The sequence below is a fragment of the Microcebus murinus genome, chromosome 16, assembly GCF_040939455.1.
Source record: "Microcebus murinus isolate Inina chromosome 16, M.murinus_Inina_mat1.0, whole genome shotgun sequence".
Classification (NCBI taxonomy): domain Eukaryota; kingdom Metazoa; phylum Chordata; class Mammalia; order Primates; family Cheirogaleidae; genus Microcebus; species Microcebus murinus.
In genome coordinates this window covers 66,006,707-66,034,704 of record NC_134119.1, presented here as the reverse complement: position 1 = coordinate 66,034,704, position 27,998 = coordinate 66,006,707, and the positions used below count along the sequence as shown (strand labels likewise).

Here is a 27,998-nt window from a genome sequence, read left to right as displayed (position 1 = left end):
TTTTGTGTGACTCGGACCTCCCCCTCCTCCCCCATAGGATCCCACCACCCTCCATGGCTCCCCTGGCCTTGGTGGGGGTCGCGCTCCTCCTGGGGGCTCCCCCATGTTCCGGGGCGGCCACCCCGACCCCCTCCCTGCCGCCTCCCCCCGCCAATGACAGCGACACCAGCACAGGGGGCTGCCAGGGCTCCAACCGCTGCCAGCCGGGGGTCTTGCTGCCCGTGTGGGAGCCCGACGACCCGTCGCTGGGGGACAAGGCGGCTCGGGCGGTGGTCTACTTCGTGGCCATGGTCTACATGTTCCTGGGCGTGTCCATCATCGCTGACCGCTTCATGGCGGCCATCGAGGTCATCACGTCGAAGGAGAAGGAGATCACCATCACCAAGGCCAACGGCGAGACCAGCGTGGGCACCGTGCGCATCTGGAACGAGACGGTGTCCAACCTCACGCTCATGGCGCTGGGCTCCTCGGCGCCCGAGATCCTGCTGTCCGTCATCGAGGTGTGCGGCCACAACTTCCAGGCGGGCGAGCTGGGCCCGGGCACCATCGTGGGCAGCGCCGCCTTTAACATGTTCGTGGTCATCGCCGTGTGCATCTACGTCATCCCGGCTGGCGAGAGCCGCAAGATCAAGCACCTGAGGGTCTTCTTCGTCACCGCGTCCTGGAGCATCTTCGCCTACGTCTGGCTCTATCTCATCCTCGCCGTCTTTTCCCCAGGAGTGGTCCAGGTGAGCAAGGAGCCGGGGCACTTTCTGGGTGCGTGTGTGATTTGTGTGTTTGCAGAAATGCATGCTCACAGCCGAGAGGGCCACCGACCACAGGGCCGGAGTCCTGCTGGTGCCACCCGGCCACGGCTCTGGAAGGTTCCGCAAGCGCTCATCCGCCCACAGGGGACACCCTTTCGCACCACAGCGCACTCACCCGGAAGGGATCCGCACCACAGCGCACTCACCCGGAAGGGATTCCCACCACAGCGCACTCACCCGGAAGGGATTCCCACCACAGCGCACTCACCCGGAAGGGATTCCCACCACAGCGCACTCACCCGGAAGGGATCCGCACCACAGCGCACTCACCCGGAAGGGATCCGCACCACAGCGCACTCACCCGGAAGGGATTCCCACCACAGCGCACTCACCCGGAAGGGATCCGCACCACAGCGCACTCACCCGGAAGGGATCCCCACCACAGCGCACTCACCCGGAAGGGATTCCCGCCACAGCGCACTCACCCGGAGGGGATTCGCGCCACAGCGCACTCACCCGGAAGGGGTCCCCACCACAGCGCACTCACCCGGAAGGGATTCCCACCACAGCGCACTCACCCGGAAGGGATTCGCACTACAGCACACTCACCCGGAAGGGATTCGCACTACAGTACACTCACCCAGAAGGGATTCCCACCATAGCGCACTCACCGGGAAGGGATTCCCACTACAGCGTACTCACCCAGAAGGGATTCCCACTACAGCGTACTCACCCAGAAGGGATTCCCACTACAGCACACTCACCCAGAAGGGGTTCCCACTAAGTACACACACCCAGAAGGGGTTCCTTTTAACTGTCACTGTTACCGAGTGCTGCATGGGCTAGCAGAACCCCTGTGATCCGTGTAACGCATGCCAGGTGTGTCCACATGTTTTCCTACACTCCCTGTCTTTTGCATAATTTATTCCCGCCTTTGCCATAAAACAGCCTCCATTTGCATAATTCATACTACACTTGCATAATCCAGCCTTGTGTTTTCTGACAGTGCTAATTGGTTTGGGTAACTCGGTGCAATTTGCATAATTTATCCACGGGCCTGCACGGCTGCATGCCCACATCTGCATAATGTAGCTCTGGATTTGCCCGATACGCAATCATGGTTTGCATAATTCATTCATTATTCATAATTGATTTCTGATGTCGGGATAATTTATGTCACTTCGGTGTAATTTTTTACTCCCTTCTAGCCCAATGTAGATAGAAGCCCAATGACGACTCTGCATAATTTATTCCAAGAGCGAGACAAAATTGAGACCCAGAGCTGCATGATTTACACCCACGTTCTCATAATCAGTTGCCTCTCAGCTGTCCAGCGTCTTAACCTGCATGCGCTACCGGCTTCCTTTACAACATTTGCCTAATTTATTTCCCACAGCCCCAATGACTGCCATGCACATTTGCATAATTTATTTATGGGCCTGGCCTCATTCAGTCACACGCATGCATAATTTATTTGCGGGTGTCCAGGATTCATTCACACGTGTGTGTCATCTATTTTCGCCTGTCAGTTTTTGCCAGTGATAGTTTCTTCCCAGGAAGAATCTGAGGCTAGAGATAGAAAAATGCTTTGCAGATGACATATAAAGGACGGTGCATATTAACAATGGAATGATCAGAAACCGCAGTGAGGAAAGGGGAACATAGTGGCACCCGAAGACAAGGCATGAGAGAGGGAGAGAAAGTTGCCGCCACTGGCCCCTGACTGTGACACTGAGTTTCCCATCTGCCATGGGGAAAAGTGCTTGGGGTGACAATGCATCGTATGCTTGAAGGTGCTGTTAAAAAGAACGGTGTCCTGACTTAGGCTTTCAAAATGGCTTTTGGCGGATTTACACCAAGGGTGTGAAAAAGAATTTTAGACATCATGGGTGAGAGGTGGGGTGAGAGGTGGGGCAGGGATCGGGTGGCGGAGTGGGTCCCTCTGAGAAGGAGCTGGCCGAGACCTAAGGAACGGAGGGAGGGGATAAAACGCCACAGCTCTGGGTGAGAAGGCCGGGGGTCCCCCAGAAGTTACATGGGGGCCTGAGTTATGGGACATTTTCATTAAAGCACCGGAAGAACTGGCACGAGGTAAAGATGATAGCAGTTCCAAAATCTGTCAGGCTCTGTATTTTCTCCACAGTTGCTGTGGGGTTTCTTGAGCTTTTATATCCAGTCCCCCCTTTTTATAACAAATATTTGGTTACCTCCTCTTTATTCTGCTCATGTGGAATTCTTAGGTAATAGTAGAGAGGGCTTCTAGCCTCAGGGTTTGGTTCACAGAGGCCAGGATCCAAACCCTACCTTTGCTGCTGCTCGGCTGTGTGACCTTAGGTAGGTTCCTTACCTTCTCTGTGCCTCAGTTTCCCACCTGTAAAATGGGGGTCATCATATCGCTGACCTCTTAGGGCTGCCAAACTGAAGCGCTCCATGTGGAAGGGCTTCAAACAGTCTGCCTGGAACAGAGTAAACATCAGGTCTTCATTCCGTTCGTGAACTGGCTCATGCGTTTGGCTTGCCAACAGTCAGTATGTGTCCAAACTGTGATATAAAGGAAAGATTTCTAATAAAATGGTCTGCATTTCCACATGTAAATGCTTCATCACAAGTAACCTTGTGGCAAGGGGGCCAGATGCAGGCACCTGTTTATAATGAATAAGTTGTGTTTAAGTGGGGGAAAAGATCAGAAAACCATTCCATGCAAAAAATCTAGGCAGAAAAGTGGGTAGCCATGAGATTAAAAATGAGTGTATTTGGCGTATGTGAACTCATACAGGAAAATACTTTACTTTTTTTTTTTTTTTTTGATGCACAGTCTCACTCTGTTGCCCAGGTTAGAGTGCCATGGTGTCAGCCTAGCTCACAGCAACCTCCAACTCCTGGGCTCAAGTGATCCTCCTGCCTCAGCCTCCTGAGTAGCTGGGACTACAGGCATGCTACTCTAGCCACCATGCCCGGCTAATTTTTCCTATTTTTGGTAGAGACGGGGTCTCGCTCTTGCTCAGGCTGGTCTCGAACTCCTGACCTTGAGCAATCTTCCCACCTCAGCCTCCCAGAGTCCTAGGATTACAGATGTGAGCCACTGTGCCCGGCCAGGAAAATACTTTAAATAGTGTATACACAAAACAGAGTCGAGTTCTAGACTCCAGGGTTTTTTTGCATACATTTATGGGGTACAGGTCCTGTGCAGCGGCTCACGCCTATAATCCCAGCACTTTGGGAGGCCCAGGTGGGAGGATTGCTTGAGGCCAGGAGTTGAGACCAGCCAGGGCAACATAATGAGACCCTGTCTCTACAAAAATAAGTAAATAAAATTTTTAAAATGTTGGGGTACAAGTGTAACTTTGTTACATGCATAGATCGCATAGTGGCTAGACCCCAGTTATTACAAACAGGGTTTTCATGGGCGTGAATGTCCACTGGCACATCCTGAAGTGAATGGGGCAGCTCGAGGGACAATTCTGTATTGTGGGGGACAATTCTGTATTGTGTGGGACAATTGTGGAGCATGAGTCATGGGATATGATCAGGCCACTAAAGACCAGGACTGTATCTCCCTTCCCCAATTATAATGGCAACCCATGAACACCCCTAGATTTCCAAAACCTTTCAGGGGTGTTCTTGCGCCACCGAGACTTACCAATGCCGTCTCTGGGTGGGCACATGCTTAGTGTACATTCCAAGTGCTATAGAACAACAGTGTGAATCTTCTAGAACCACCTTGTATTTACCTGCAGGGAGGCAAGAAAATCTCAGGTGTTTGGGATTGTCCTCTGATGACTGGAGCTCTCCTGCAACGTACACAGTGGCAGGTTCAATTAATACAAGGGACAGAGTCCATTTCACAGCGTGGGCTGGACATTCAGCTTCTTTTTTTTTTGAGACAGAGTCTCACTTTGTTGCCCAGGCTAGAGTGAGTGCCGTGGCGTCAGCCTAGCTCACAGCAACCTCAAACTCCTGGGCTCAAGCGATCCTCCTGCCTCAGCCTCCCGAGTAGCTGGGACTACAGGCATGCGCCACCATGCCCGGCTAATTTTTTCTACATATATTAGTTGGCCAATTAATTTCTTTCTATTTATAGTAGAGATGGGGTCTCGCTCTTGCTCAGGCTGGTTTCAAACTCCTGACCTCGAGCGATCCGCCTGTCTTGGCCTCCCAGAGTGCTAGGGTTACAGGCGTGAGCCACCGCGCCCGGCCATTCAGCTTCTTCTCACAAGCCTTTCTTGTGGCTTTATGTGGTTTTGCTGTTCCCAAGTCTTGCCTTTTCTCTGAGCCATCAGTAAACACAGTGACGAAGGGATGTGGCGATTGGATCTTAGATATTTTTCCACCTGGCTCATTTTTTTTTTAAAGGCGCTCCTCAGGCCATCTGCTTGCAAATATGCTTTCATCTTTTCTTCTTCGTCTTTAATGAGAGAGGTTAAGGTGGAGACTTTGTATGAATATCTTCAAGGCATGCTGTCACGTCTTGGTGGCCGTTCGTTTCCTGTGTGTGCCCAGGCACGGGCCAGCCACCTGCAGACTGTGTCTTAGACCCCAGCGAGCCCGTCATTAATAACGATGACAGTGTTCACTTCACATTCTGAGTCTTTTCCACGTGTCAGGAGCGGATGGTGCTGAGTGCTAGGGCTGTCTGCGCTCATTCGTGTTGGCGATGTCCCATGTCACAGACCAAGAGTCAGGGCCAGCCAGCCCTCTTGTAGAGCCTTGACTCTACTCGGCAACCCACTTTACGAGGCTGTGAGCCGGGGAGCCGAGCAAGCCCCTATTCGAGTCAGAATCCTGTTCCTGAGAGCCAGGCGAACGCTAAGGAGGCAATGGGGGGGGGCGATGGGGGAGTGAGGGCATTTTAGGAGAGGTTTGGGGTGGGCCATCCCAGGTGAGGGGCAGAAACCCAGCAGGGAGTAGAAAGATAGAGGGGGAGAGGAAAAGGCAGAAAGGGACACATGACAGGGGCTGAGACCACGGGTGGGATGTGTCTGTCCCTTCGTGGCGGCTGAGGGTGCCTGGGGTTCTGGCACCTGGGCAGCTGTGCGCGGTTCTCAGCGTGTAAAAGGTGGACAGGTGGATGGGTAGATGGATGGATGGCAAGGTGGGTGGATGGATGGATGGGTGGACAGGTGGACGGATGGGTGGATGGGTGGACGGATGGATGGATGGGTGGACGGGTGGACGGATGGATGGGTGGGTGGACGGGCGGATGGATGGATGGACGGGTGGACGGGTGGATGGATGGATGGGTGGACAGGTGGACGGATGGGTGGATGGGTGGACGGATGGATGGATGGGTGGACGGGTGGACGGATGGATGGGTGGGTGGACGGGCGGATGGATGGATGGACGGGTGGACGGGTGGATGGATGGATGGACGGGTGGACGGGTGGATGGATGGATGGATGGACGGGTGGATGGATGGATGGATGGCTGGGTGGGTGGATGGATGGATGGCCGGGTGGGTGGATGGATGGATGGACGGACGGGTGGGTGGGTGGATGGATGGCCTGGTGGGTGGATGGATGCATGGGTGGATGGATGGATGCATGGGTGGATGGATGGATGGACGGGTGGATGGATGGATGGATGGATGGACGGGTGGGTGGATGGATGGCCGGATGGATGGATGGGTGGATGGGTGGGTGGGTGGGTGGATGGATGGACGGCCGGGTGGGTGGATGGGTGGACGGCCGGGTGGGTGGATGGGTGGACGGCCGGGTGGGTGGATGGACGGGTGGGTGGATGGGTGGAGAGAGACCAGGGAGAACCAGGTAGAGAGGGAAGTCACGCACACAGAGAGATGTGGGGAGGGCATGATGGGGGGAGCGAGATCAGTGGGGGAGGGGGACAAGAGCCAGACCGACCGCGGGCAGAAGGGAGGGCCGGAGGCGGGCCGGGTGCGGCCAGGGGGAGCGCCCGCCGGCGGCCCTGACGCGCGCGCCCCGCAGGTGTGGGAGGCGCTGCTCACGCTGGTCTTCTTCCCGGTGTGCGTGGTGTTCGCCTGGATGGCCGACAAGCGGCTGCTCTTCTACAAGTACGTGTACAAGCGCTACCGCACCGACCCGCGCAGCGGCATCATCATCGGCGCGGAGGGCGACCCGCCCAAGAGCATCGAGCTGGACGGCACGTTTGTGGGCGCCGAGGCGCCGGGCGAGCTGGGCGGCCTGGGCCCGGGCCCCGCCGAGGCCCGCGAGCTGGACGCCAGCCGCCGCGAGGTCATCCAGATCCTCAAGGACCTCAAGCAGAAGCACCCGGACAAGGACCTGGAGCAGCTGGTGGGCATCGCCAACTACTACGCGCTGCTGCACCAGCAGAAGAGCCGCGCCTTCTACCGCATCCAGGCCACGCGCCTCATGACGGGCGCGGGCAACGTGCTGCGGCGCCACGCGGCCGACGCGTCGCGCAGGGCCTCCCCGGCTGAGGGCCCCGGCGAGGACGAGGACGACGGCGCCAGCCGCATCTTCTTCGAGCCCAGCCTCTACCACTGCCTGGAGAACTGCGGCTCCGTGCTGCTGTCCGTCACCTGCCAGGGCGGCGAGGGCAACAGCACCTTCTACGTGGACTACCGCACCGAGGACGGCTCCGCCAAGGCCGGCTCCGACTACGAGTACAGGTGGGTCCCGCCGCGCCAGCCGGGGGAGACTGCGCAGGTCGCCGCGGTGCGGCAGCCCCCAGCCTGCAGGGCCGTCCCTGCCCTGCCGCGGGCAGACCCGCAGTATCTGTTCGTGCACGCATCCGTTCGTGCATTCATCTGTTCGTGCATTCATCCGTTCGTGCACGCATCCGTTCGTGCACGCATCCGTTCGTGCACGCATGCGTTCGTGCACGCATCCGTTCGTGCAGGCATCCGTTCGTGCACGCATCCGTTCGTGCACGCATCCGTTCGTGCACGCATGCGTTCGTGCATGCATCCGTTCGTGCATTCATCCGTTAGTGCACGCATCCGTTCGTGCATGCATTCATTCGTGCATTCATTCATTCGTGCATGCATTCATTCCTTCCCGAGAGCTTCCTTTGCACCAGGCGCTGTTCTAGGCATGCGGCACGTGCCGCTGGACAGGCAGGACAGCACGGTGTCCCAGGCCTCCCCTCCAAGTTCATTGTCAGCCTGTGGGTTCTAGTGCTTGACAACACACTGCGGTAGTCATTACAGCTCTATTGAGTGTCGTTACCTGGTAGAATAAGCCTCTCCCTGTCGCACAGAGGAAATGCACCTATGGCGTGTCAGCTGGTGCCAGTCTCGGTCTCAGGTGACACGTTTATGTGGCGCCCAAGACAGAAGGTGCCGGCTCGTGCTGCCCCTCCAATATGCGGAGTCACAGCTCTTGTTCCAGAACAATGCACTTTTAACGCTTACGGCTTTGTCGCATGCTCTGTTACCTGTAGGACAAGTCTCCTCCCGTGGTCTGGTAATAACCGACATTTTTCAAGCACCTAGTATGTGCCAGACACCATTCCAGGCATTTGGTACATAATAGTGAGCAAGCCAAGTTGCTGCACTCAAATTTTCCCTCCAATGTTGTCATCTCTACCTCTGGTTCTATAACTGTGCTGTTTTAATTACTATAGTTTTATTGCATGTCTTGTTACCTGGGAATAGAACTGTCCCTACTTACTGTAAAGTCATAGTAAAAACACTTACTGAGCACTCATCATGTAGCAGATTTGAAGACAGATGAGGTTTCTGCCCCCACGCCGTGCCTCCAACATTGTTCGTTGCTTCTTGTGGCAAAAACCACACTGTTTTAGCTATTATAGCTTTAGTGTATGTTTTACTACCTGGTTGATCAAGTCTGCCAACCCCTCTCAAGTCTGCGTGGTGGCTCAAACCTGTAATCCTAGCACTTAGGGAGGCCAAGGTGGGAGAATCACTGGAGGCCAGGAGTTCAAGACCAGCCAGGGCAATATATACAAGACCTCATCTCTAGGAAAAAAAAAAAATTAGCCAGATGTGCTGGCACACGCCTGTAGTCTTAGCTACTTGGTTGGTGAAGGTGGGAGGATTGCTCAAGCCCAGGAGTTTGCTGGTACAGTGAACTAGGATCACACCGCTACACTCTAGCCTGGGCAACAGAGCAAGACCCTGTCACTAAAAACAAAAACGAGAGAGTAAAAACCTATTTACTGAGCACCTACTCTGTGCCCAAAGCGGTCCTAGGCATGGATGTAACAGCAAGTGAATGTGATAGATAAAATCACTTCTCATTTTCCCTCCAACACTCACAATTATCCACAGCTCTGGTTTCAAATCACGCTGTTTCCATTATCGCCGCTTTTTCCTGTATTTTATTATCCAGTAAAATGGCTGTTCCCCCACATTCTCCATGGTAGTAGCATTTAGTGAGCACCTACTGTGTGCTAGGCACTCAGTACACAAGGCGACCAAGACAAGCTCTTAGTCTCCACGCTGGCCCTCCTATGGTCTTTATCTGCCTGTGGTTTTGTGCCGATGCCACACTGTGTTACTTATTAGAGCTCCATTATGTGTATTGCTGCCCAGAACAACCATCACTAGAGTAAAAATGGTTATTGAGCACCTACTATGTGCCAGCTGCCTTTTCGAGGGGCTCAACGTAGGACAGTGAACAAGATAGATAAAAATCTCTGCCCTCGTGTGGCTCACAGAAATTCTTCATCTGTGTATAGTTCTTCTGCCCATGCCACACTCTTTTAAGACTTATAGCTTTACAGTATGTTTTGTTAATTCAGCTACAAGTCTCCCATTTCCGGTAATAATAAACATTGATTTTGTGCCTACTGTGTGCCAACAACGGATCTGGCGGTGATGACTAGGGGTGAACGAAGCACACAAAGACCCCGCCTGCCGCAGGGGGGCGGCTGTTCTCCTGGGAAAGCCAGGCCATTTGCAAGTAAAAATGTCGGGCAGCGGTAAGAGCCACCAAGGAAAGACAAGGCAGGTTCAGCGAGGAGTCCTGTTGGTGGCTGAGGTCTGGCAGGTCCCACCTGCTAAGCAGCCTGACACGTGTCCCCCTTTGATCGCTTTCTCAGAGTTCTTCACTTTCTCGCCCCCCTCCCCCACTGTCCCCATCTGCAGCCCTGAGCCTTTGTGGAACAAAGTGAGCGCAGGTGTCACCTGCTGGGATCAGAGGCCACCTTTTCCCCTGAAAGTGACCGCAGGGCCAAGATGTTTGAAGTGAAAGAATAGATTCTGCTCAGTGGTGGAATCCAAGAGCTAGGAAGAACCGACACCTTCCTGGCCAGCTCTGATCTCCCGTCCTAGTGGACATTCAAGGCCCAGCATTGCCTATCAAGGCGGCTTCGGCCCAGGCCTGGGAGGGAGGAGACCTGGGCTCCAGTCCAAGTTTAGCCCTGGCCTTTGTTCCTTGGGCAAGCCCCCGCCTCAGTCGGAACAGGCAGGGCTGCCACGTGCAGTTGTTGAGGTTGCGCACTGCACAAGAGCACTATATCTGAGCAAACTCTGCAGTGGACGCTGTAGATTTGAATGTCTATTATGACAATTTCTTGGTTCGTGGAAATAAGCGTTTTGAAGAAGAGAAGCGTTTTACTAATTTTCCCACAGGTGTTGTATGGCTTAGGGCACCCCTGTGGGCCTTAGTTTCTCCATGTCAAACGTGGTCTCAGAAGCCCCAAACAGCATAGCTGTTCCAAGATTCTGAGGTCTAGGCCCCTGTGATCCAAACACATCAAGGGTGTAAAGTTCCAAGATTCCAGGATTCCAGCGTTTTGGTATTCTAATCCAAATCCCCACCGGCCTCTCTTTCTCTCTCTTTTTTCTTTTTTATCTAGTTCAAAAGCCCAACCGACCAGTCTCTGATTTGATGGTTCTAAGATGTTTGTCATCTCAGATTCTGTGCCCAGTGTTAGGACACAAGTCCACAAGTCCAGCTAGATTCACAGAATCTACCCTGCTATGATTCTGATACCCGACTTCTAAAATCCCCGTTATTTTTCTCCCCAACTTTTTATTTTGCACAATTTCACTCCTGCGCTCCACTGGACTCTCATGTAACCTTCACGCACAGCCACGATCGTTCACACCTTGTCCTGTTTGCTTCCACTCCGTCTCTTTAACATGTAATAATATTAATAATCATGACACTCTAAAAGCGAGCTGCAGATGCCATGACCTTCACCTCTGAAATACCTGAGCATGCGTCTCCTAAGAATAAGGACGTTCTCCCACGTAATCATAACACGGTGACCGCACTCGGGAAATTTAATGCTGAGTTGAAACTATTACTCAATCCACAATCCACATTTGCATTCTCCCAGTCGCCCCCTCCCATCCAAATACTAACCAGGCCCGACCCTGCTCAGCTTGTGAGAGAAGACAAGCTCGGGCGCATTCAGGGTGGCATGGCCGCAGGACGCCCCCGCTGTCCTGTGACATCCTTTACGGCTGTTTGTCGCTCCTCCCCAACCTTCCCGTTCCGTCCAGAGCCACATGTCGCATTCGGTGGTCGTGTGTCTTCCGTCTGGATCAGTTTCTCAGCTTTCCTCTGGCTTTGGTGACCCTGACACTTTTGAAGATGACAGGCCGGTGACTAGAACAGTGCTCCGTTTGAGTTCGTCTGGTGTTTCCTGATGATTAGACTCAAGTTGTGCACTTTTGGCAGGAATCCCACGGACGCGACGCTGTGTCCTCCTTGGTGTGTCGTATGAGGAGGGACAGGAGGTCTGCCCGGCCATTACTGGGGATGTCCAGTTTAACTGTTCGGTAAAGACGGCGCTAAATCTTTGGGTTAACTGTTTGGCAAAGAGGATGCTAAAGACCTCCATGTTCTCCCTGTCCCTTAAGCTTAAATTTCTAACAGCCTGTGACTGCAGGATGCTAAGATTCTAATATTAATACGCAAATGTCACTAGCTGTCTTTTGTCCAGTGCTTCCGCTGTGCCCCTGGCCCGTTCCAAGTGCTTCCCCGCATTAACTCAGTCCTTCCCACAATGCCACGGGGCGGACGCCTCCTTTTTGCATTAGGTCCATTTTACAGATGGGGACATTGAGGCTGAGCGGGCCACACAATACTAACTGCCTGAGGTCGCACAACTGGCATGGTGACCGGGCCTGGCTTGGAGCTTGAAGCAGGTCAGCCCACCTGCCTGGGTGCTTAGCAACCATGCACAGTGTCCCCCAAGCCAGGGGCTGCAGCAACGGGGAGCCCCTTGTCCCTGCACTCCAGGTCTTGTCACCTGGTTCTATAACCCCTTTTTGGCAGAACTTTGGGTCCCTCTTCCCTCCCGCAGAGCTAAGCTTCTCTTAGAAATCCAAGGACCCTTTGATGATGAAAGTGATCATAGCATAGTGAACGCCCGCTGATCAAATAACGGAGTCGCAGCCCTGCCGTGCGTGGTGAGAGGGACTGGCGGGAAATGATGGATTTTCGAGATTCATTAACATTTCTGAGTCATGTTGATGTCTGTGGCCCTGCCAAGAGCAGCCCACTCATTCCCTATCCCCTCAAAAATCTCAAAATTTCACCCCGATTAATCTAATGTCACTGCCTTGTCCCCTCCACACCTCCTTACAGAGCATCTTGTGGGTGCTTCAGAGACTGACACAGCTGTTGCTCTTTTAACGCTAAGCCAGCTCACACCCCTCCTCTGCTCAAAGTCAACTCGGAAGTCTTCACCATGGCCCACGAAGGCCCCATGAGATCTGTCCCTGTCCCCTCTGTGACCTCATCTCCCACTCCCTCCTCCTCGCTCCCTCTGCCGCAGCCACACTGGCCTCCCTGCTGTTACGTGAACACTCCAGGTCAGTTCCTGCCCCAGGACATTTGCACTGCTTATTGCCCTTACCAGGAATGCTCTTCTCCAGATGTCCTCCACATGGGTCCCTCCTTCACTGCCTTCCGGCGTCTGCTCACATGCCACCTCCTTGGGAAGGCTTGCCATGACCACCCTAATAGGACTCCCCCCTCTGCACTTCCGTCTGCTTCACTCTGTTTTTCTCAGTAGCACCATCACCGCCTAACATGATTTGTTTGTTTATTGTTCAATCTCCTGCACTAAAATAGAAGCTCCATCGGGGCAGGGATTTTTGTCTCATCTGGTTTTCCTGCTGTTTCCCGAACACTTAGAACAGTGCCTGGTACACAACAGGTGTTTTCTCCGTATTTGTTGGATGAATGAACTGTGATCAAATCATTAACTGTGTAATTGCCACTGTGATGTGGCTCTCCCACGGGGCTGCAAACCCCCGTGAGGACAGGGCCTGGTCACCGCTGTGCCCTCAGCACCACTCAGCACAAGGCACAGAACAGGTGCTCTAGGAGTGTTTGTTGAATGAATACATGATGCCAAGTTAAGGCATCAAGAGACTTTCTCTTGGGGGCACCTGGGAGCACAGAAGGGATTTTATCAGAAGAGTGACAAGGTCCTTTCTGGGCCCTAGACCCCTGCTACTCAAAGTGTCACCAAGACCACCCACATCGCCTGGAGCTAGTTAGAAAGGCAGAATCTAGAAACCCTAGGCCTAGCGCTTCTGAACGGGAGTCTGCATTTTTAACAAGATCTGCCAGGGGCTTCATATGCACATGACTGTTTGAGAAGCAGGGCTGCAGGGCGCGCCAGGCTCCCTCTCCACTCTGGACTTTGCATGTGCTGTTCCCCCTGCTTGGAGCATGCTTGTGCACTAATGCCTCTTGCATTAGGTTGCCTCTTCCAGGAAGCCTGCCCTGACTTCGCCTTTATCTTTACCTGTTTCATGCCCACCCTTCTGATCCTCAGGAGTTCCACGGTGGGAGGGACAGCTCTGTTTTGCTCCCACTCTGCATCGCTCCCTCCGGGACGCCCGCCCCGGTTCACTCTCAGTGTTGCTTGTTTAACGCCTGTCCCCTCGCATACTCGGGGCCCTCCTGTGGCACTGACCCCTCCTCCGGGCACAGCCGTTGACAGACCCTCCCCCGTCTCCCCCACCCCGCCGCAGTGAGGGCACGCTGGTGTTCAAGCCGGGCGAGACGCAGAAGGAGCTGCGCATCGGCATCATCGACGACGACATCTTCGAGGAGGACGAGCACTTCTTCGTGCGGCTGCTGAACCTGCGCGTGGGCGACGCGCAGGGCATGTTCGAGCCCGACGACAGCGGGCGGCCCAAGGGGCGGCTGGTGGCGCCGCTGCTGGCCACTGTCACCATCCTGGACGACGACCACGCGGGCATCTTCTCCTTCCAGGACCGCCTGCTGCACGTGAGCGAGTGCATGGGCACCGTGGACGTGCGCGTCGTGCGCAGCTCGGGCGCGCGCGGCACCGTGCGCCTGCCCTACCGCACGGTGGACGGCACGGCGCGCGGCGGCGGCGTGCACTACGAGGACGCGTGCGGCGAGCTCGAGTTCGGCGACGACGAGACCATGTGAGCGCGCCCCCGGCAGGGGGCGGGGCCTGGAGAAATGCAGAGGCGGGGCCTCTGGCGGGGCGGGGCCTGGAGAAATGCAGGGGCGGGGCCTCGGGCGGGGCGGGCCCTGGAGAAATGCAGGGCGGGGCCTCGGGCGGGGGCGGGGCCTGGAGAAATGCAGAGGCGGGGCCTCGGGGCGGGACCTATGGGGATGAAGGGGCGGGGCCTCGGGAGGGGTGGGGCCTAGAGGATGACATGGGCGGGGCCTCGGGAGGGGCGGGGCCCAGATGCAGGCGGGCGTGGAGGTGAGGACACCGGAGGAAGGGTGGACGGGGTGAGGAATGGGAGCGAAGATGGGACAGGGGCCTGGGGAGAGGCGCGTTGGGCCTTAATTGCCGGGGGGAGTCGGAGTGTGTCCTGAGGAGAGGGGTCCCGGGGAGGCGGGAGGACAGTCCTGTTGAGGTGGGAAGGTGTATGAGGGATGGAGAAGGCGCAGGGTCCAGGCGATGTGTGCCGTCTGGGTAGCGACTCGAGGAAATAGAAATAGGCTTCAGAAGAAGGCGGGGCCTAAGGAGAGGGGTGTGGCCTGGGAGGCGGAGCTAGGTAAGGGGCGGGGCTTGTGGCTTGAGGAAGCACCTGGGGAAATAGCGGGGTAGCCAGGGGAAACGTGGGCGAAGCTTTGGGAAAAGACGGTGTAGGAATATGGGGGCCTCGGCAGGTGGGGGTACGGCCCGGAGCGACACGGGGGAACTAAAGGGCTGGGATTTGGGAAGACGGGGTCTGAGGAGGTGGGCTGGGTGCACAGACACACGCAGATCGACACAAAGCCATGCATAAGGACACACACGGACACACGGCCGCACACAGTCGCAGACGCGTGCACTAACACAGAGTCACCGCTGTGCTCACGCCCAGACCCCTGGCCACCTCCTTGCGCGGAGGCCGGAGTCCCCCGCGTGTGCCAGTGGCCTCACCTCCCCCACCGCCGCCCCGAGCGCAGACGCGCCGCCCCCGCCCTTGCCCGCCCCGCCGCCCCCGCACGCCCGTCTGTCTCCCGCCTCCGCGCCGCCCACGCGCTCCCACTCCGCGGAGCCCCGCCGCGCTCCCCTCTGCCGCCTCCCCCGCCTCTGCGCCTCCGCCTCGGGCGGCCCCAGCTTCTCGTCGCTTTCCCGGTCCCTCCCTCGCTCCCTTCGCGTCTCTGCACCTTGCGCTCCCTGCGCGACCTCTCTCTGGGCCTCTGTCCCCAGTATCCGGCTCTGGACTAGGTTCTATTCCAGTCACTGAGCTCGCCGTGTCTTTCCATCTCTCTCTCTCTGGCTTGCTCTCTGTCTTAGGGTCGACGAGAGCTGGGATGGGGCGGGTGGGGGGACACACCATCCCGGCCCGTTTCCCACGCTCAAGGCGGGGGGGGGGGGATGGGGAGAGTTGTCTTTCTGCTTGTTCCGGTCCTTCCTGTAGTCCAACCCGCTTCCCTCCTGCTGCTGCAACCCACAGGCCCTCCCCTCCCCCACACGGCTTCCCCAGGCTGGGACTCCCTCTGTCCCCCCCCCCCCCCGCCCCCGCCCAGGCTTCCAGCTGTGGCTTCAGGAGACAGAGAACAGGAGGCTAATTAGCGTTAAGGGAAACACATCCTTCCTCTGACGGGCAGGCGCTAATTAGAGGTGTTTGGAAGCAGCCAGCCTGGAGGGAGGCCTGGGCAGGATCAACACAGAGATGGAGGAGAGACACCCAGAGATGGGGCGGCAGGGATGTAGAGAGACAGAAAGACAGAGATAGACATAGAGAGACCCCAAGAAAGGGACAGAGACAGGTAGAGAGGAAGACAGTAACAGAGTCAGAGAGAGAGAGAGAGACAGAACAGAGGGACAGAGAACGAGAGACACACAGAGAAAGGAACTTAGAGATAAAGGGAGGAGGAAAGTGAGAGACAGAGATACATCAAGAGAGGGGGAGAGAGAGAGGGGCTGGGAGTCAGATCAAGGAAGGTGGGAAGGTAGAGAGGTGCAGGGGAGATACAGGCAGACATGCAGGAGGGAAACTGAGGCCCGGGGGAGGAGAGACCCTTAGGACGCTGCAGAGAAAAGAGGGTTTGGGTCAGCAAGAGCAAGCAGAGACAGGATGAGAAGGAGACAGGGTCTGAGATCAGAGGGCTGGGTGGGTGCGGGGTGAGTGGCGAGAGAGTGGAGCTTCCAGGAAACAAGGGGACATGGACATGATCTGGACATGATCTGGACATGATCTCAGGAAGTCCTGCCCTTGTCTAGCTTGAGTCCCTCTTGCTGTTCCCTGCCAGTTGGGATTCTCCTTTCTCTGGGTCCCCTGAGGGCACTCCCGCCTGGGTGCCAGTTGACGTGTGTCGCTGCCTGTCAGTCACTGTGTCAGCGGATCTCGGCATGTCTGTGAGAATGTGTGGCGGAGGTGTGTGTGTCACTCTGTCAGTGTATCACTGTGTCGGCAGCCGTCTGTGTGTTGGGGACGTCCTAGGAGACCCCCTCCTTGCCCCGGGATTTCAGCACCACGGACAGCTCCAAGCCCACTCCCCGGGGTGAGGGCGGCCATTTCTTTCCACCCACAGAAAATGTAAAATACCCTGAAAACAGGAGGGTGGAGGTGGACGCATGTCCTCACACGACCGTCGTATGCACGTCTGTCATCGCACAGCTGTCACTGTGTCCCGGGCGTGTTTGTGTGTTGAGCTGCGTGTGTTGAATGACTGTCTGATTGAAACCCTTCTGCTTGGATTGTGTTGGATTTAGTTGGACCCTGAGAGACAAAGGGGGGGAGAGAAGAACAGGATAGAGAAGGGCAGAGAGTTGGGGGCACTGCGACAGAGAGAGACTGTTGGAGACAGAGAGCCGGAGAGCCAGAGAGATGGGGAGAAAGGTGGAGAGAAAAGGGAACGTGGGAAACGCAGGGACAGAGAGGCATGGAGGGACACCGAGAGGCGTCAAGAGCGACATGGAAGGAAGAAGCGTGAGACCACAGCGGGGTCTGCAGGGCGGCGATGTCGCCGAGGCTGCGGTGGGGGTGTCGTGCTGACTGACTGGCATCTGGTCTGTGCGATTTTGCCACTGCATGGGGGATGGCTGCGGAGTGTGACGGCGTGTGGCGTGGGCGGTGTGATGGCTGTGCTTCCTGGATTGGGTGACTGTGTGGGCGGGGTCTGTGCTTCTGGGCTCTGGGGCCAGGCCTCGTGGGACTCCATGGTCCCTGCAGCTGAAAGAGTCGCTAGTGGCAGAGCTGTGGGCATCCTGGGGTTGTGAGTCTTTGTGATGGGGGGCTGTTGTGTGCCTGCAGGGGACAGGTCATTTCTGGCTGTTCCCCGCCACTCCCTGGTTACCGTGGGAGTGGAGATGCTGAGAAAATCGCTTGGCACTCGGTTCAGCCTCCAAATGTGGTCAGGACAAGAGGGCAGGAAGCTGAGGGTTTTCTGTGCTGGAGGATTTAGCAAAATATTTATGGAGGGCATACTATAATGTCACGCTCCGTTCTAAGTGGTGGGGATACAGCAGAGAATATAAATGAGTTTACCTGGTAGAACTTAAATTTTAAGGTGGGGAGACAATTGACAAACAATAAACAGTAAAAATAAATATATTGGATGGTATGTTAGTGATAATGGAGCGAAGAAGACAGAACTGGGTAAGGGGCTAGGAGTGCTGGGGTGGGGGCAGGGATAGATTTCACTATTAAATAAGGTGGGGGATGGGCCTCGTTGAGAAGGTCAAGTTTGAACAGAGCACTGGAGGAACTGAGGGAGTGAGCCTCGGGGAAGAGTGCTGTAGGCAGAGGCAACAGCCAGTGCAAAGGCCCTGAGGCACCAGCAGGCCTGGAATAGCCAACGGGCCCAGAAAGGGAACAAGGGCCAGATTGCACGGGGCCTTGTGGGCCATTCTTTGGCTTTTATTCTGAGCTCGATGGGCGCCATGCCAATGTCTCGCGCAGGGGAGGAACCCGATCCGCTTTTGGTTTTATTGGGATGGCTCGGGCTGCTGTTGGGAGAACAGACCGTGGGAGGTGGAGCTGAAGCCTGAGATTGTTTTAGGAGGCGGCTGCAGTCGTCCGGGTGGGAGGGGGTGGTATGGTCGCTGGGCTGGAGCGGAGTGACACATGGAAGTTCAAATCTGGTCTCATCCGTGAGCTCATGTTGCTTCACTTTAATAAACCCCAGCCTGCTCGCTGGTGTTTATCTGAGCTTGCCTGTGTCAAATGCGGATGATAATAGCGCCTTCTCTAGGGTGGCTGCCAGGATTCCATGAGGGTATGGAGCCTGGGGCAGGGGGTGCTCCAGCGGTTCTGGGGAGGGGCCTTATCTGGCTGTTCTGCCCCCCACCCCTTGCCCAGGAAAACTCTTCAGGTGAAGATAGTGGATGACGAGGAATATGAGAAAAAGGATAATTTCTTCATCGAGCTGGGCCAGCCCCAGTGGCTTAATCGAGGGATTTCAGGTGAGGGGTGACCCTTGGGTTGTGGGAGAGGTACAGGGGTCCGGGGCTGGGGGGACCTATGGGGGTTTAACTGTGGGTGCTCCCCCGAGCTCACGAACCCAGAGGAGTGATCTCACTGTCTCCCTGTCTCTGTCTCTCCCCAGCTCTGCTACTGAATCAAGGTGAGTGGAGTCGCCCCTGCGCTTTGAGCAGGGAGGGTCTCTCTCGGGGAGGGTCAGAGCCCCAGACTTACACTTCCAGGTCAGGTTTGAGGCAGGTTGGAGGTGAGATAAAGTCAGATTCAGGGCTGGGTGAGCGTCGGAGCTGGCCTTAGAGTTGGTGGGGGCCAGTGGGAGTTTGGGGTCACAGCTAGAGGTTTGTCTGCGGTCAAGGTTGGGGGAAGAGTTTAAGTCATAAGGTCGGACCTGGGATTGTCGGGGAGTCAGAGGGAATGAGGTTTGAGGTTGACTAGCACTGGGACGGGGTTGGGATTTAAGACCAGTGTTAGGACTGGGGCAAAGTTAGAGTTAAGGTGGAGGTGGTTTTCTGTGCTTGTGCTAGGATCAGCTTAGAATTAGGGTCCCATTTAGGTCAAAGCCAAGGTCAAAGCCAAAGGAGTTTGAGATGAGTGACGGAGTTCGAGGGATTTTGGTTTGAATGGGGGACAGGGCAGAGATTGGGGTGAGAGTTGGGGCTAGGGTCAATGGCTTGTAGATCTCGACAGTAGCTTGGGAGGCAAGGTCAGAATTGGGGTTTAGGGTTAGAATTAGGGTTAGACTAAAACTTGTGCTAGTTAGGATAAGTAATGTAAGCTGCTGAAACAAATAGACCTGCCAATCTCAGTAGCTTAACTAAGAGCAAAAAAAGTTATTTCCTTCTCTGGCAAAGTTTTTTAAGAGTGTTCATTGTGGGTGGGTGGCTTTCTTCTGCCACGCGGCCATCCCATCTTGTGGTCCACTGTGCCACAGAGCTTTGGCATTGTCCCTGGACTGTGCTTCTAGCTGGTGAAGAGGGCGAGAGAGTTTGGAGGATCACATGGGAGATTTGGGGGTGCTTAGCCTGGAGGGACTGTCCGTGGCTTCTGCGCACATTCCATTGTCTGTAACTTGGTCACATGGCCACACCCAGCTGCAAGGCAGGCTGGGAAATGTAGTTCAGCTCCTTGCCCAGGAAGGGAAAAAAACAGGTTCAGGTGTGGCCAGGCGTGGTGGCTCACGCCTGTAATCCTAGCACTCTGGGAGGCCGAGGCGGGAGGATCGCTCAAGATCAGGAGTTCGAAACCAGCCTGAGCAAGAGTGAGACCCCGTCTCTACTAAAAATGGAAATTAATTGGACAATTAAAAATATAGAGAAAAAATTAGCTGGCATGGTGGCGCATGCCTGTAGTCCCAGCTACTTGGGAGGCTGAGGCAGGAGGATGGCTTGAGCTCAGGAGTCTGAGGTTGCTGTGAGCTAGGCTGACACCACGGCACTCTAGCCCGGGCAACAGAGTGAGACTCTGTCTAAAAAAAAAAAAAAAAAATACAGGTTCAGGTGAACACATAGCAGTCTTTGCCACTTGGCCAAGTTCTCTGTTAGTGATGGTGTCAGAGTACGGAGTTTGGGACTGAGGTTTGGGGTCGGGTTTAGGACTGGAGTTAGGTGTGGAGTTGCAGTTTGGGATTTGGCTTGGGGTTATTGGTGGCCCAGGCTATGGTGATTGGGATGGGGGTTTAGGGTTAGGGTTGGGTTGAGGTCAGATCCAGGGTTGAAGGTTGGGGGTTGGAGTCAGTGTTGGTGACAGGTTTACATTTGGGGTCCCAGTGAGAAGCTCAGAGCTGCGGACCAGAGGTCGGGTTGCACACCCTGGGGAGATAGGTGAGCTCAGGGCCAGGCTATAGGTGGGTCTGGGTCTTAGATTCGTATCTTCCTGTTTCCTCACCACCTAAGACACCCTCTAGGATGTGTCTAGAGCTTGGATGTAGAGATCAGGTTTCCTGCCACCAGGCTACAGTGGTAGTGATGATGATGATGATGGTGATAATAATAAACATAATATTTATATTTGTTATGTGCCAGGCACTGTTCTAACCACTTCACATGAATTAACTCATTTCACTGTCACAACAGGTACTGTTATTGTGCCCATTTTGCAGATTTGAAAACTGAGGCATAGAGAGGCAAAGGCATTTCCCCAAGGTCACACAGCCTTCACCTCACGAACCCCAGAGCCCACCAACTAAGCTTCACGGACCAGCCTACAGGCTGAGGAAGAGGGTGGTCAGATGGGAGGCTGGGGGTCACCAAGGAGGCTTCCCAGAGAACAGATAGGTTTTCTCCATCTATGGGAACAGGTAGTGAAAGCGTCGCTGGCCCAGTTCGGTAGGTCCCCTGGGAGTCTAACTCCAGTCCCCCATGCTGCAGGCGATGGGGACAGGAAACTGACGGCCGAGGAGGAAGAGGCTCGGAGGATAGCAGAGATGGGCAAGCCCGTTCTTGGGGAAAACTGCCGGCTGGAGGTCATCATTGAGGAGTCGTATGATTTTAAGGTGACTTGCTGGGGCCTCACCTTCTTGGGATCTGGCCTGGGTCATTTCCTGGGGGAGGGCCTGGAAAGAGAGGAGCCCTGAGGGTCCCAAGGACAGGCTGATGAAAGGCCCCTCGTCAGCACCACGGACAGCGCCGGCCCCGCCCCTTCCTTGCTTGCTGGTAGGAGGTGGGGGACCCCGGGCATAGGGTGTGAGTCCCCTGCCCCTGCACCCCTCGTGTAGCTGCCCAGGGTTGCTCAGGCACAATGATCTCTCTGCCCTCTTGTCCCCAGAACACGGTGGATAAACTCATCAAGAAAACGAACTTGGCCTTGGTAATTGGGACCCATTCGTGGAGGGAGCAGTTTTTAGAGGCAATTACGGTGAGCGCAGGTAAGTGGGGAGGGAAGAGAGAGAGAGAGGAGACACAGAGAAAAGGGGAGAAATGGATGGAAAGACGGGGGTCGGAAAAGAGGGATTGGGGGAGAAGGACAAGGCAACAGAGAAAAGAAAGTTGGCAGGAAAGACACTGAGAGGCACAGACACAAAGATAAAAATCAGAGAGGTACAGGAAGACAAAGGAAAAGCTAGGAAGAGATGCCAACAGGAGAGACCAACACTCAAGAGACATACAACCAGGAAAGAGGGGTCCCGGCCTGGGTTTTCTACCCGTGTTAGGCAGTTGGAGGCGGGAACAGATTAAATGCTGTGGCCCTCCCCAGACACAGCCTGGCTCCTCTGTTGCCATGGAGACAGTCGCCAGGGCACCCAGCTGTCTCCCACCTGCGTGGGTCCCCACCCTCGTTTGCCTCAGACAGGCCCGCACTGCCCCCTTGTGGCCAGAGACACTATGGCACTTGGATTCACAGACTCCGCCTTGGAAGCCAACATTGGGCCTTTGTGATACAGATTGGGGAAACTGAGGCTCAGAAGGAGAAGAGGGACTGACCTGAAGTCCCACAGGGAGTCCAGAAAGGGTCAGAGCTCAAGGTTTCCAACAGAGTCTCACTCTGTTGCCCGGGCTAAAGTTTCCTGGCATCAGCCTAGCTCAGAGCAACCTCAAACTCCTGGGCTCAAGCGATCCTCCTGCCTCAGTCTCCTGAATAGCTGGAACTACAGGTGTGCGCCACCATGTCCGGCTAATTTTTTCTATATATTTTCAGTTGGCCAATTAATTTCTTTCTATTTTTAGTAGAGAGGTCTCGCTCTTGATCAGGCTGGTTTCGAACTCCTGACTTTGAGCGACCTGCCCGCCTTGGCCTCCCAGAGTGCTAAGATTATAGGCGTGAGCCACCGCACCCAGCCAGGTTTCCATCTCTTATACAATATCGGGTTTCCTTCGAGAAGGCCTGAAGGCACACAAGGAATCGTGGTTGGAAAGAAACTGTTGAGTAGTAGCAAAAGAAACCAGGTGTCGGAGAAAGCCAGGTGGCGGGCAGAGACCCCAGACTGCAGCCCTAATACAAGCAAAACCGCATCTCCCTCAGAAGCCACACTCTCCCAGCATAATCTGAAGGGGACAGTGCTAGGGACACAGAGGTGGCCGAGACAGCCCTGGCCCTGTCCTCATGAAGCGTACAGTCCAGGAGGGGGCGCAGACGTGTCAGGGAGAATGACGACCTAGAGTGGGCAGAGCTGGGGCAGGGAAGCCCGTGGAGAGCCCAGCTGGGGTGCCTGGGCCAGCCTGGAGTCCAGGGAGGGCTTCCTGGAGGAGATGGCACCCGAGCTGGGTCTTCAGATCGGAATAACTGTCAGCCAGGAGCAGGGAGAAGACAGGGAGGGCGTTCCAGGCAGGACAGCCAAGCACAGAAGTCCAGACATGCGCCAGATTATGGCGCAGTTGGCGAGGACACCTAGGTTGGGGTGTGGGGAAGAGGTACGAGACGAGGAGTCCTGACCATACAGGTCCTTGTGGGCCACCGTAGGGGGCTTGGGTGTCATTTGAAACACACTAGGGCACCATGGAGAGTTCTGAATGGGAGGAGCCCCAGGGGAGAGAGAGGGAGCTTGCGGGGAGAGTGGGGGGCGCGGTGGGGGTGGGGGGTGGCGAGTGAGGCAAAACGGAACAAGGCTCGAGGTGGTGGCCGAGGAGGCCCAGCATGTGTCAGGTTGCAGATTCACAGCGACCAGGTGGCCAGATGAGAGCACTCTTGGAGTGCAGGAACAATGGCAACCAGGAGGATCACAGGGACAGTAATGATCATGCTGATGACACTGTTGGCGACACTGTCACGTCTCCAGTGTCAGGTGCGGCTGAGAGTTCGTTTCCCCTGTGAGCCCATCTGATTCACGTTTCCCCGTGTCCGGATTGGTGCTGGGTCACCCCGCAGTCTGCCCAGCCTGCGCCTTGTCACGTTCGAGAGCCCAGAGCTGCGGGAGGGGCCGCAGAGAAGGGGGAGAAGGGCTCTTCTCGCTCCCGTAGGGACGGATCGTGTCCCAGCCCGCACGTGCAGGCGCTTCTGTTTCCCCCTGTTCCTAGGCTGTCAGCGCTTTGCAGACTGGACTTGGTTTGGGGCATCTTCGAACCCCCCTCCCACTGAAAGGGCTTTCAGCAATAACGACCAAAGCAATAATAGTAACACTGGAGACGTACAAGGCTCTGTTGAGAGCACTTTGCACAAACGGACTCGTTTAGTCGTCACAACCTTCTAACGAGGCAGGTCCGACGATTACTCCCATTTCTCAGATAGGCACCTGGAGGCTCAGAGGGCGGATCCAGGCTTTGACACCAGAGAGGGAGCTCTAGGATCACAGGTGTAACCACAGGCCTCCCTTTATGTGGCAGAGGCTGCACACGTGAGCAGAGGCCAAGCCCAGGAGTGGAGGCCTGGGTTTGAGGGCAGTAGGGAGCCAAGGCAGGATTCGGAGCAGGGCAAGGAGAAGCCCCAAGCGATGCAATGATACAGCCTCCTGGCTCCCAAAGAGCATGGCCTCCCTGCTCTGACCTCAGCCGTGTCTCTTGGTTCAGCTAGGGATACATTCGGCAGCGAGCAGCAGAAAACTCAGCCACTAATGGCTTGAGCACATTCAAGTTTGTTTTTCTCATGATGCAAAAAGAATCCGTCGTGGGCGATGAGTTGGTGCAGCAGCTCAGTCATGTCATTAAGAAATCACAAAATCTCCTCCTTTATTTCTCCTTCCCACTCTCAGCTTTTGCCCTCGTGGTTGCAAGAGTGCTGCCGCACGGCACGTCTGTATTGCAAGCAGGAGGAGAGAGGAAAGGGGAAGCAGGAAGGGGCAGCGCGCCTGTTGAGTTGCAGTTTGCAGTTTTAGTTTCTAATTCCATTGTATTCGGGGTCACAGCAAAAACCTCATTCTTGAGAAGTAGCATGCAGAACCAAGAAACCACACAAGCCAGCCGGGCGCCGTGGCTCGCGCCTGTAATCCTAGCGTTCTGGGAGGCCAAGGCGGGAGGATCGCTCGAGGTCAGGAGTTTGAAACCAGCCTGAGCAAGAGCAAGACCCCATCTCTACTAAAAAAATAGAAAGAAATGAATTGGCTGACTAAAAACACATAGAAAAAATTAGCCGGGCATGGTGGCGCATGCCTGTAGTCCCAGCTACTCGGGAGGCTGAGGCAGGAGGATCGCTTGAGCCCAGGAGTTTGAGGTTGCTGTGAGCTAGGCTGATGCCACGGCACTCACTCTAGCCTGGGCAACAAAGTGAGACTCTGTCTCAAAAAAAAAAAAAAAGAAAGAAAGAAACATCACAAACCGCTTGGTTAAGCATTTACAAATCCAAGCATTTATTTCTTTAACAAGCCAAGTGGCTGAGTAAGCCGAGAAAAGTAAGTGATCTGAATCCCCAAACTGGTCTGTCTCTCTCTCTGCCTCTACTGCCACCAGGTGTCCTCTGGTCCCTGACATTCAGGTGTTTCTTGGAGAGAGCAAGTCGAGGAGCCTTCAGGTTGAACCTGGGAAGTGGCTCCCTGATTGGTGGCCGTCCTGGCTTTTACTCCGTGGCTGACTGAGGGACTGGTCCAGGCGACGATATTTCTTACCAGTTCCCTTCCAGATGCAATGCTGGGCACATTGCTTCTCACCTGTCGCCTTTTGCTTTGCAGTTTGGGGTGAGGTAGACAAAACATTTCATTTGTGCCCTCACATTTCAGAAGTCACTGTAGGTCAAAAGCAAGTCACATTAGGTCACAATAAGTGGTACAGCTCTGAGCATGAAGCTTCATTTTACAAAGCTCAGCAAACTCATCTATAACACGATGCCCATATCAAGAAAGCTAGAACTTTCCAGAAACCCTGTGTACATGTCTCATTGCCAGACTGGGTCAGATGGCCACTGTTGCAGCTAAATACTTCAAGTATTTAGCTGAAGACATGGCCACTGCTAGCTGCAAGGGATTCTTGGCATTTTATCTGAGGACATGGCTGTTGCTAGCCCCAGGAGACTCTGGGAAAGTGACTAATTTTAGCTGGGTATATGGCTCTCTAGCTGCAAGGGATTCTGGGAGCACGTGGCTACAATCAGCTGCAGTGAATCTGAGGAAGTGAATATTTCTAGCTGTGGACATGGCTTTCAGTAGCTGTAAAGGCTTCTGGGAAAAGGAATATTTTTAGCTAGTAATATGGCTGTCTCCAGCAGCAAAGGATCCTGGGAAGCTGAATGTTTTTAGCTGGGCACACATGGCCTCCTCTAGCTTCAAGGGATTCTGGGAAAGTAAATATTTTTTTTACCTAGGCCCGTTCATCCTCCTAGCTGCAAGGGATTCTGGGAAAGTATCTGTGTGGCTGCTGACATGGCCACATCTAGCTGCAAGGAATTCTGGGAAGGTATCTTTGTGGCTGCTGACATAGCCACACCTAGCTGCAAGTGATTCTGGGAAGGTGTCTGTGTGGCTGCTGACATGGCCACACCTAGCTGCAAGGGATTCTGGGAAAGTGTCTGTGTGGCTGCTGACATGGCCACACCTAGCTGCAAGGGATTCTGGGAAGGTAATTGCTTTTGTGCTGTCTGGAAATTAAACAAAATGGGGCCTCTGTAGTCGAGGAAGGAGGTACGGGTGTGTGCCCCAGCTGGGTCATGTGCCCACAGGGGACGAGGAGGAGGAGGAGGACGGGTCCCGGGAGGAGCGGCTGCCGTCGTGCTTCGACTACGTGATGCACTTCCTGACGGTGTTCTGGAAGGTGCTGTTTGCCTGCGTGCCTCCCACCGAGTACTGCCATGGCTGGGCCTGCTTTGGTGTCTGCATCCTGGTCATCGGGCTGCTCACCGCCCTCATTGGGGACCTCGCTTCCCACTTTGGCTGCACCGTTGGCCTCAAGGACTCTGTCAACGCTGTTGTCTTCGTGGCCCTGGGCACCTCCATCCCTGGTAACACCCCGGGAGGCTGCTTGTTGGGGGCGGGGACAGTCCAAGGGAAAGAAGTTGCAGACGCAGGGCAGTGGGTCCCCAAGGAACAGAAGCGAGGCAGCAGGTCCCATAGATGCGAGGTGTGACCTGAACCCCGCCCCCAACAAGTGACCAGGTGGAATGTCCCACAGAATTAAGGCGCTGGGAAAAGGGAGAAACCAGACAATGGATTCCACAGAAGGAAGATGGCTGGGCATTAAGAGACGGGTGTCGAGAGACGGGTCCCCTAGAAAGGAGGTGGGGACATCATAGAAACCACTCAGGACAGTCCACACAAACAAGCTGTTGAAACCAGACAGAAGATGCCATAGAACTGTGGCGGCAGGCAGGACCAGAGCCAGGGCCCCAAGTCTCAAAGGCTTAATTAAGTGCAAACCGGATGTTAGACCAGGGGGTGCCACAGAAATAAGCTGGCGGGGCCTCCGAGACTGTAGGGTGCGTCCCGTCGAAACACAACGGCTATGATTCCCTCTTCCCAAATAAGCCCAGGGAGGGTCCCTTAGAGAAAAGGTGGCAAGACTGAAATTCTTGCAGGAGTGGGAAGAGCAGGTGTGTACGCGTGGGCGAAACCTTTGTTTTCCCTGTCAATGCGCTCACCAGTCGGCTGGTGGCGCTGTGGGCCCAGAACGCAGGCAGTGGGGTGGCCGGGCTCGTGGAAAGCCAGCCCCTGGGGTCGTGGAATGGGACAGCGATTCCCGTCGGAAGCAGGCAGCGGGGCCCGCAGAATGCAGGTGGCGGGCTCCGCAAAACTCGGGCACCGAGTCCAACAGAAGGCAGGCAGCGGGTCACGTTGAAAGCAGGCAGCAAGTCCCATAAAAGTAGACAGCAGCCCCCTAAAATGTAGACAGTGGGTCCCAAAGGAAGCAGGCGGCGGGTTCCAAAGGAAGAGGCCGAGGGCCCCCTGGGAAACAGGCGGCGGGTCCCTCGGGAGGCCAGCAGCGGGCCGGCGAGCGGGCGGAGAGGGGGCGACGGCCCTGCCCCCTGGGTGGGGTCCGCAGGGGCTCACGGAGCTCCGGGATGGGAGGCGACCCGCCCGCGGAAACTGGGGTCCCAGGGACGGCAGGCGACGGGCGCCCGGAGACGCCGTCCGCGCAGGTGGCGCGGCCCCGTCCCACGCGCGTCTCTGTCCCCGGCAGACACGTTCGCCAGCAAGGTGGCGGCGCTGCAGGACCAGTGCGCGGACGCGTCCATCGGCAACGTGACCGGCTCCAACGCGGTGAACGTGTTCCTGGGCCTGGGCGTGGCCTGGTCGGTGGCCGCCGTGTACTGGGCGGTGCAGGGCCGCCCCTTCGAGGTGCGCACCGGCACGCTGGCCTTCTCCGTCACGCTCTTCACCGTCTTCGCCTTCGTGGGCATCGCCGTGCTGCTGTACCGGCGCCGGCCGCACATCGGCGGCGAGCTGGGCGGCCCGCGCGGACCCAAGCTCGCCACCACCGCGCTCTTCCTGGGCCTCTGGCTCCTCTACATCCTGTTCGCCAGCCTCGAGGCCTACTGCCACATCCGGGGCTTCTAGCGCCTCGGAGGACTCGGCCGCCCCCGCCCCGGGGAGGGGTGGCGGGGACTGGGCTGCACCTGCTCTTGGACCCTCGGCGCCTTTGGCCTCCCGGCTCGGCCTCCTGTCCTGGGACTCAGCCTGGCCCTCCTGG

The 27,998-nt window shown here is 55.8% G+C and overlaps 1 protein-coding gene across 1 annotated transcript; it reads left to right on the top strand.

The window, feature by feature from the left end:
• SLC8A2 (solute carrier family 8 member A2) lies at positions 1-27,985 on the top strand. Its single transcript, XM_020283614.2, has 9 exons — positions 1-728; positions 6,689-7,353; positions 13,651-14,073; positions 18,400-18,503; positions 18,647-18,664; positions 20,886-21,010; positions 21,283-21,382; positions 26,035-26,313; positions 27,489-27,985. Exons 1-9 carry the CDS (start codon positions 54-56, stop codon positions 27,863-27,865), a joined length of 2,766 nt encoding a protein of 921 aa, XP_020139203.2. The 5' UTR covers positions 1-53; the 3' UTR covers positions 27,866-27,985.
• Positions 27,986-27,998: the final 13 nt, after the last annotated feature.

Bases quoted from the DNA above. Each gene is read 5' to 3' on its own strand.
- SLC8A2 (XM_020283614.2), top strand. From the start codon at position 54: ATGGCTCCCCTGGCCTTGGTGGGGGTCGCGCTCCTCCTGGGGGCTCCC. The intron at 729-6,688 runs GTGAGCAAGGAG...CGCGCCCCGCAG, and splicing joins TTTCCCCAGGAGTGGTCCAG to GTGTGGGAGGCGCTGCTCAC. The intron at 21,383-26,034 runs GTAAGTGGGGAG...ATGTGCCCACAG, and splicing joins GGCAATTACGGTGAGCGCAG to GGGACGAGGAGGAGGAGGAG.